This window comes from Labrus mixtus, chromosome 20 (assembly GCF_963584025.1).
Source record: "Labrus mixtus chromosome 20, fLabMix1.1, whole genome shotgun sequence".
NCBI classification, from domain to species: Eukaryota; Metazoa; Chordata; class Actinopteri; order Labriformes; family Labridae; genus Labrus; species Labrus mixtus.
Window position 1 is genome coordinate 23225380 of NC_083631.1, and position 10000 is coordinate 23235379.

Consider the following 10000-nt stretch of genomic DNA (forward strand, 5'->3'; position numbering starts at 1 on the left):
TCCTGTGAATATGTCTTTAGTGGTATCTGTGTGTGTGTGTGTGTGTGTGTGTGTGTGTGTGTGTGTGTGTGTGAGCGTCTGTTTGTGACAGATATAATGTGACAGAAATTAAAAAAAGAATGCCACCAAAGAGAACAGCGTGTTCCAAAACAGAAGAAAAAGGGAAAGAAAAACAAGCGGTGGGAGAGGTTAGGAGAGTGCCAGTAAGAAAGGATGAGAGAGGGAGGAGGGAGGAGGGGGAGGGGGGGGGAGGAGGAGGGGGGGCGAGGAATTTAAGTCCCAAAGTTATTTTTAAACCAAGAACAGGAACTCTACTGTTGACTCCCCAAACACTGACACACAGATCTGTACGAGAGGAGAGACACGCACACACACGCTTGAAGAAGTGGTCGAGCTGTCAGGTGTCACGCGTCTGAATCCAAACACATTCCTGTCTTTGCTTTATTACAGACTCACACACACACACACACACTTTAATCAGGACATGTGGACGCACACTCAAAACTGTAAATAATTCAGTGTTTTTACGCCCTAACAGGCTGAGGCAGGCCTTCATTTGAAGGCTTTTCCCATGTGTATATATAGAAGGTTATAGATTGCATTTGGCCCTAATTAACTATAATTAAGACATGGTGCACATAAGTCAGAATTACAGGCCATGTGGTGGGGACAGAGTTTAAAAAAAATAAAGATGCAAGAAGACGAATGAGGAGGTCGGCTGTGGATTCAGATTCACACTGATTGGAATAAACAAGATCGTCCATCAAAGGTCGTCATCCTCTTCATGGTGCAATCTGAAACAGCCTCCACGCTGCGTGTTCTCCTGCAGCAATGTGCCGCCGCCAGCGTGTTATTATCAAATAAAGACGTCTGGGATTATGTGTTCTGGGATAAAAAGTCATGCACAAAGGAGACAGAGGAGGCAAAGAACACACACCCTGCTCTTCATGGATGCTTTGTCAGGGGGCTTTTATGAAACCTCAGCCTATTAAATAGTCGGTGAATTCCCGACTGCAACAGCTCCGATCAGGTGCAACAGTTACAACATGTCAGGAAGTCGTTATCTGTCAGGAGACACGCAGCGAGTACAGTTTGTTCTGCGTCACAGAGTATCGTTTCCTCCTGACATTTAGCCCGGGTCAAACCTTCTGTAACGAGCGGGGTCAGCCTTAGCACGCACACCGAGCCCTGATGGGGGTCAAAGGAAACTGGGTCACCTGTACCTGTATGATATGATGCTGCCCCACACAACCAACCACCCACAGCATGGGTCACACCCTCCCCTGTGGACCCCCCTGCCCCTGCCTTCTGCGTCCTCGCCCTCCCCTCACCTTAAAGGTGTCACAGAGAGCACCCTTGTTCTCGCCCTCTCCTCCTTTCCACCGGGACCCCTCAAAAATCCCAGATATCCCTGCAATTTCCGATGCAATGTTTATTTGGCGGAAAGGGGGCTGGTGGGGGTGAGGGGGGTTGGGGCAGGCGGGCTTGAAAAAGGAGCCTCACTTACAAACAGTTTGGGCTGCGTTTTGAGGGTAAACATGAGCGGGAGGGGGGCGTGAGGCGAGCGGTAAAAAGGACTGAGGACTCATGTGTTCTGGTCCTGACACACAGATCCCACCTCAGCAGGGACACAGAGCGCCGCTCTGTTCAGGCCCCAACCGCCACAGTCTAATAAACATCCCTCCACCACCTCCTGTCTGTACCGATGACAGCGCCCTCTGCTGGAGGAGACAGCACAGAGACACAGAAGAGCTGTGATAACTGCAGAGACTTAAAGCAGCACCATGTAACTTTTACATCTTAGTTTCAAAGTTGATCTGGCCGTACAATAACTGAGAACAGTGTCTCTCTAATGTCCACACAACGCCCCGCTCACCTGCTTAAAGGCTTTATATGTGATTTTTTGATCCAGCAGATGTCGCCCTTGAGCACCAGCATGAAACCAAAACAACTTGCGCTGCATTGTTGTGTTAGCATGCTAATGCTAGCGATCTTTATTCTGCTCGTATCTTCACACTGCATGTAAATTTACCTGAAATGAGCGTGATCTAGAAACACAGTTAAGCAGTGAGTACAGTATGTTATTCTTCTTTTCTCTAGTCCCTCAATTAAACAACTTTTATACACGAGGGGAGGAGTCAGCCGGCCGTCCCGGCGATGTAAACAAAGTGAAGATAGGACTCTGAAAACTCTGAAAACATCACAGACAGTGGGACTCGGGTGTTACACCCATTGTAGACAGTCATGACTCACAGAGTTATTTTCAGAGGAGATACTTGATTTCTACATTTAAGTGTGAAACATCACATAGAAAGACTTTAATGTGATTTTGTAAGTTTGGCAGCGTGCCGCGATTCACTAGCAAAAAGTGCCTTCGGCTGTACTAGCCAGTTAGCCTGGCTCTGTACTGTTTGATACAACGGATGAAACTGAGAAGATGGTGACAGAGGAAGCTAAGCAGAGAAATGAGCGAGCAGGAAGTCAGAGTGTACATCCCTGCAGATATTATTCAGAACATATTGAGACGTAGCGTTAGCGAGTGTTTTGCAGAAAGTCACTGAACCCGAGTTCTGTCTCCGGCTTGCACACAAATAAATAAAATTAAAAGAAACAATACATTTAAAAAGGAAAACAATAAAAATGTAAATAGAGAAAAAAGCCTCTAAAGAACATTTTAAGAAGAGATAGCAAAGACAGAGTTAGCAAACCGGATTTGAGCGGGAAGGTCAAAAGCAGAAGCCTGATCTGCCTTTGTCTGCAAACCGGCTCTGAGTGTCAGCTGGTACTTATTTATATTCTTTTAACAGTTTGGTCATGAAGTCGTCCCTGTTTCAGCTTCCACAGCGTCTCTTTTTATGTAGCTGTCTGTGCATCGTGCATACATTTACACTAGCTCACTGTTTCATCTCTTGTTTTCAGACGAGCTGCTTCAATGTTTGAGCTGCAACTTTTACTCTAGAAAAAAAACATTTATCCAGACAATGATGAACACAAACCCCCCCTCTCTCTCTCTCTCTCTCTCTCTCTCTCTCTTGTGGCTCCAGTTCAGGCTGAAGAGCATCAAAAACTGAGCTGGACTGAAGATCATCTGAGAGCACAACACTGTCCCCTAGTGGACAAATAACTGCAGAAGCAAGGTTTCCTCTCTCCTCTGTAGGCCTACGTCTAAGCTGTGTGTGTGTGTATCTGAAGCTTCAGGGGATGAGATGTGCATTTGCTCAAACTGTAACACAGAAATAAAATACAGTCAGTGTGGGGGAAATCATGAAGCACTGACACACATCTGCCCTGAAAGAAAGAAAGAGATGGAGAGTATTAGAGATCCAGGAGAAGACAAAAACATGAAGTTACAAAGAAAGGAAAAGATCCTGCAACGAGGGAAAGCTCTTCAAGTTTTAAACAGTTAAGTTTTTAGCGTTCTTTGCTGTATGGTCATAAAGCTGAGGCAGAAAAGACGTCTGTAAGGATTGAAATAATAATAATAATATATTTACTTTGCACTTTACTCAGCACCTCAAAACTTATTTGCACTTCTGGCTAGACGCTGAGCTTAATTTCGTTGTTCAGTACTTGTACATGTATAACTAAAATAAATCAGCATTAAAGGCTAATCCTAAAATATTGATCATTGAAAGGTAAAGAGGAGAAAAGAACATCTGATTTGTTTGTAATTAAATATTTACATGTTTTAATTCATAATTTTTAGATATATTTATTTATTTTATACAGATGTGTTGCCAAGTTTTGACAACAAACATATTTTAAAAGGCTATATTCCTTTTTCTGATTATTGACAGTTCCCGGTCTGGCCTGCAGAGGGCGCTCCTCAATCTGCTGCGGCCATGAGCGGTCATAAAAAGCCTCTGCGGCATCAAAGCGGAAGCACTTCACTGGTCCTCGAGGCCAAGATCAACGCGAGCTAAACAGCAAGGTAAACACTGATAATCCTACCTCTTAATGTTTCATTTCGTGTATGCTGTTTTATGACTAATTAATACACACCGGGGAGCTTTCCGGTTCGAGTGATTTCTTCGGTTTTGTAAGGAGAGGCAGCGACAGCAGGAGGGAGAGGACGAAGAAGAGGGCAAAGTCATAACGTAACGTAGGTTAAAGGAGGAAACGGAGAAGAAGACGATAAATAACATCTTAACGTCTCTTTAAAGAACACCTGAATGTTATTAAAGGTCAGGTGTTGAGTGTTTTACAGCCAGCAGGGTAACTTGGCTGTTTGCAGAGACAGTTAATGATGTTTAATCTTGTTTAAATTAACTCGTCTAGACTGCTAATAAGAGGTTTCAAAATAAAACAGTCTGAGCTGTTCGGCTGTCAAAGTGTTCAGTGGAGTAATTTAACTTTATTTAAAATTATTATTATTACTTTATTTAAGGTTTTTAACATTAAATGTCAAATTCCATCACTATTCTTTTTTATGCTTTTAATTTGAAATATTGTATGTAGGGGAAATTCTGGTTTCACATGCTTCTCACACAAACAGATGCATTAAAGGTGCACTCTGGAGTTTTAGTAGAGAAATGTGAAAGTTGAAGAAATGATTCTGTGGTTTATGTTCATAATTTTATCTTTCTGGGGAACTTTGTGTTTGTTATGAAGCCACTCGGGCACTTTACAACAGATCAAATGTCTGACGATGACGACATTTTTAGACATTGTCGTACATTATATGCCCAAGCCAATATGTTGGCAAGAAAATGTCACATGTGTTCTGATCATGTAAAGATGTGTCTCTTTAGAGCAGGGGTTCTCAAACCTTTCAGCCCACGACCCCTCTGTGCACAGCCGGGTACACGATCCAAACACTGGAATTAGAACGACACAAAAGAACAGCCTGAACTCTGTAATATTATTATTTTCATAATGGTAGCAGAATGAATCTCTTAATCTTTTTTTTTTTTCATATGTTTTGACAATAATGGGTCAAATAGGCAATTTTAAGTGATTTTTCATTTTGATGTGTTTGGAAGAATTCTCACGACCCCCTTCTCAGTGTCTTGCGACCCCCCAGTGGGTCCCGACCCCAACTTTGGGAACCACTGCTTTAGAGCATATTGCCCTCCCCTGTATTCTGCCCCCTTATGGGGTAAGTTCAAAAAATCAAGTATGCACAGACTTCAGGTTGCTTACAATGATTGTTTTAGGTGTGAATGCAGGAGTTAACCCCTCACAAGCTTTATTGAGGAACCTGATGTACAGATTTATCGGTCGCTTGAATGACTCAAAGAATGTAATTATAATGCTGCTGTTATAGCGCAGAACGCTACCAGTTATACCTTTTGGAGACGTTGGTATGAGAGGCGGGAATGTTTTTATTCTGATGTATATTTGTGTTGTCTATTTTTTGTATTGTATGTCTTTTAAAATGGACCTTGAGTCAAATAATAAAAGTTGATGATGATGATAACTCAAAACACAAACTGTCCTCAGAGGAACATGTGTTCTCTGTAACACTGTGAAGATAAAATGCTATGTGTGGAGTTATGGTGGGGGGCCGCAACAGTGAAACTGTAACTCTCCTGGTAGGTTTTTAGCTCAAATAATGTCCAGGGATCCGTTTTTTTTAATTGAGTAAAGTTTGTGTGTTCAGTTCAGAAAATAAAGCATAGAATGGTTTCACTTCTCCAACTTTCAAATTTCATTACCAAACCTCCATGGTGCAACTTTAATTCCATTAAATTCAAATAACTTTATTTATCCGTTAGGAACTTCATTTGTGTAAAAGAGCATCAGTGCGCATACAGCTAGACACAAAAACAACAGCAGAAACACACACAAGTGGCTCTATTAAAAGCATGATACATAGGTCATAAAGAGGACATATTATAAATAATCCTCTTCTTCAGTGTGAACATTTATCTGTGTAACCTGAGAGTCTACTGACCCACAACATGTGAAATAAACCATCCAGTCCTTTGTTTGTGGTCTGCATAAGTCTTACAACACAGAGAAAAATGCTCTGTTTCAAATCTGCTCTCCTTGTGATGTCACAGTGGGATTCTGGTAAATAAACCCCCCCCCCCCCCCCCCCAGCCTAGAGAAAAACCTTTGCACAGGTCTGCCATTTTTATTCTCGCTAGCGAAGGAGTGATGTCTACCTGGAAAACCCCGGGGGGGTCATTCCATTTAAAGAGACACACACACCAAAACGGAGCGTTCTGAGAGAGCTGGTTTATACAGGGTCACAAACCTCCTCTGGTGCTTGATTCATGTTTCATTTAGACCACAGGGGGACTGTTTGAAAAGGTGGAGGAGGGGACTGTTTGAAAAGGTGGAGGAGGGGGCTGTTTGAAAAGGTGGAGGAGGGGACTGTTTGAAAAGGTAGAGGAGGGGACTGTTTGAAAAGGTGGAGGAGGGGGGTGTTTGAAAAGGTAGAGGAGGGGACTGTTTGAAAAGGTGGAGGAGGGGGGTGTTTGAAAAGGTGGAGGAGGGGACTGTTTGAAAAGGTGGAGGAGGGGACTGTTTGAAAAGGTGGAGGAGGAGACTGTTTGAAAAGGTGGAGGAGGAGACTGTTTGAAAAGGTGGAGGAGGAGACTGTTTGAAAAGGTGGAGGAGGGGACTGTTTGAAAAGGTGGAGGAGGAGACTGTTTGAAAAGGTGGAGGAGGAGACTGTTTGAAAAGGTGGAGGAGGAGACTGTTTGAAAAGGTGGAGGAGGAGACTGTTTGAAAAGGTGGAGGAGGGGACTGTTTGAAAAGGTGGAGGAGGGGGATCATATGTCGTCTTTAATGCAGAGAAGTCAGAGTAAGGAGTCTCAGAACTTAATTTCACAATCATCGGACCTTGATACCAAACTGTTGATAAGAAAAGAAAGATGACGACCCGCGATAAAAGTATGGAAGCAAAGTTGTTGAAATTATATTTTAGTGACAGTAACTTTCTTTATCAGTAAGTTTATGTGTTTACGACTTTTTGAAATGTGCGTCTGTGCTTTTCTAAGGTTACATAACTCCTCGTTATATGACCGTCGTGGGGCCTCGTTTTGTTTGTGCTTCAGTTAAACACACATCGTCCCCCCCGCAGCTCACTGTACATGGAGAGAGGCTGTTAACATGCTCGCCTTACATAAGTGTCCTGTGACAGCATCGTGCCGGCCCTGAACATCCTCACTGTTATTAATCAACACTCTTCTTCTTCTGCTCTTTTCTTCTCTCAGATGGCTCACCGGCTGCTGGTACGCAGGATTTGGACGTTCTCCACCAAAGATATCCGCTGCCTCCGAGCATCCACCGCAGCCGCCGTCTCCTCCTCCTCCTCTTCTTATTTCACCTCCCTACAGTCGGCCGCATCCCGGGTCTCCTTCCTCGCCCCCTCTCGGTCTGTCCCTCGCTCCCTCCCTCACACCTCCTGCAGAGGAGTGTCCTTCAACGTTCAGGATCACGACGACTTCACAGACAGAGTCATCAACAGCGATCTGCCCGTGCTCGTTGACTTCCATGCACAGTAAGTACCCGGCCTACAGCTGAAACTAGGGGGGGGGGGGGTTGCAAAAGTTCTTTACAAACAAGTAGAAGAGACAGGTTGTCAAATCATCAGGTATTAAAAGAAAACAGAAATCAATCAAGTTTACAAAAACATGTCAAGAGAATAAATTAAAATAATTACAATTTAAACTTTTAAAAAATGAGGAAATACTCTCCATGTCTTTAAGAAGTAGCTTAAAAGAGATGCATAGGGCGGCGGATAGCCTGGAGGTTATGTTGGGCGCCCTGTGTACAGAGGTTGTGGTCCTCATTGCAGCGTCCGTGGGTTCGAATCCGACCTTGGCCTTTTGCGACATGTGGTCACCTTCTCTCTCTACTCCCAATGTTTCCTGTTTGTCTTCAGCTGTCCTCTCCAATAAAGCTAAAAAAAATGGCCCCAAAAATATCTAAAAACTTCTATTTGTAATGTTGACGTAGAGAAGAGGGAGTAAACAAACTAACGTGTGTAAATAAAAGTCATGTATGAATGAATGATATGGACGACTGTCTTTAAGGAGTCCTGCACAATCTCAGAAATCCTTGTTTTAACTGGATCCTGTTTTTACAGCTGTACCTGTTTACACACATACAGTGTTTAACTGTAAAACAATCAATACATGTTTACATGTGTACACAACTAGTCAGGGGATACACTCTGAGCTACACTTCCTGTTCAACACGTTCCTGTTAAGAAATGTTTGAATTCAGTTTGTTTTCTTTAAAAACAAAAACTAATTCTTTCAGTTTTTCAGAGTAAATATTTTTCCTTCACAAAGTGTTAACCAGCTTCCTGCGTAAAGTTATTTTTTATTGTCATTTTCCTTCAGGAGTTTTTTAGGAGTTTTGTGCAAATGTAAAAGCACTAATAGTCATTTTAATTGTTGTTTTATTGTTTGTTATTTTACCTCATCATTCATTTTGAATATCTAGCAAACTGTTGTAAACTTCTGGTTCTGCTCGTTCTCAGCCGCCTTTGACCGCAGATTCTGTTTTTCTGTTTCCGTGTGTTTGCAGGTGGTGCGGTCCCTGTAAGATCCTCGGGCCGAGGTTGGAGAAGGCCATCGCAAAACAGAAAGGCCGCGTTGCCATGGCGAAAGTGGACATAGACGATCACACAGACCTGGCCATTGAATATGGGGTACGAAGATTTAGGATAGTTTCTGCAAAAGCCAGAATTATCTGAATTTATTGAAGGTCTTACTGAACTCTGAAGGATTTTAGTTTTAGAGAAAAATCATTTTTAGATGATTTGGATCTTTACCATGACAGATTAAATTATTTGGAAAAGTATTGAAAGTTGAAACATCCTGAAACTAATTGTTGCATGAATAAAAATATAACCTCTCTCTTTGTCTGTCTTTTTTTAAAATTTTTTATTTTTTTAGGTGTCTGCCGTTCCGACAGTAATCGCCATACGTGGAGGCGACGTCATCGACCATTTTGTGGGGATCAAAGATGACGATGAGCTGGACTCATTTGTCAGCAAGGTCATTGGACAATAAACCAGCCGTCCCCGCTCTGCCCGCTCACCGCCGTCATGGTGCTTGTTTTCTAGGATTCTGGCACGTGGGGCCGCCATCTTTGAGCCTGTTCAGCAACAACCTCCAAATAAACAACAATCCCAGCTGGCAAACTGGCAAACTGTCAAACGGCTCACGCCCATCACACGGCTCTCACCGCTTCAGATCTGCTCTAGCTGCTTCTGTCACGTCGTCTACTCCAGCTTCTTTCGCTTTTTTGTGATGGGCGTGAGCCTCTGTCAAGCTTTTAGCTCTCACGTCATGCTCCCCGTGCAGCAGATACGTTTTCTTTTCTTTTTTTTAAACATAGCGGCTCCTTTTTGTTTGTAGAGCAGCCACAGTTCTCTGTCAGAGTCTTTAGAGTGGGAATTAAAAACAGCTGTACTGCACTAATACTGTATACCATGAGGGATAACCTGTTCTAGTTTTTAGACTGGAGAGAATTTAACTTTAAGAAGCTGACAATACTGAATGAGGTTTGTGACGGTGTTACCTGTAGTTCCTGCTTTTGTCCACTAGAGGGCGGCGTTTCTCCAACATCGCAAAGTCACACATGGTCATTTTTACACCATTATGCCTAAAAATGTGAGAAAGAAGACGTGTGTGTGCATGTGTGTGTATTTCTCTGTCTGTGTGTGTGTGTGTGTGTGTTTGGGTTCTGACTGTGAAGCTTTAAGTCGAGCAGGAATTACAAATATGAGTTTAAATTTGTTTATTACAGATATGAACTCTATGTACCAGAAACATGACCAAGTGAAGTAATAAAGAATTTAAATGATGGTTCCTGTTTGAATCATGTTTTCATCTGAGGTTTGTTTGGGAAAGAAGGAGGAGGGGGTCAGGGGAGGGGAGGGGGTTTATTGTCCCTAATGACACTTGTGCAATTTCAGAGTTATGTGTTTTCCCCAGGATTGAGGTTTTGTCAGCGATGGGAGGATGCAGAACGAAGCTGCTGGAGAGGCTCTGAAGTTCTTTCAATAACTGTGTTTTTATAATATATGTTTTGA

At 42.8% G+C, this 10000-nt stretch overlaps 1 protein-coding gene across 1 annotated transcript; it reads left to right on the forward strand.

Moving 5' to 3' along the window:
- Window positions 1-3823: 3823 nt before the first annotated feature.
- On the forward strand, window positions 3824-9111 carry txn2 (thioredoxin 2). The gene is made up of 4 exons (XM_061026496.1): window positions 3824-3931; window positions 7167-7453; window positions 8488-8611; window positions 8859-9111. Exons 2-4 carry the CDS (start codon window positions 7167-7169, stop codon window positions 8973-8975), a joined length of 528 nt encoding a protein of 175 aa, XP_060882479.1. The 5' UTR covers window positions 3824-3931; the 3' UTR covers window positions 8976-9111.
- Window positions 9112-10000: the final 889 nt, after the last annotated feature.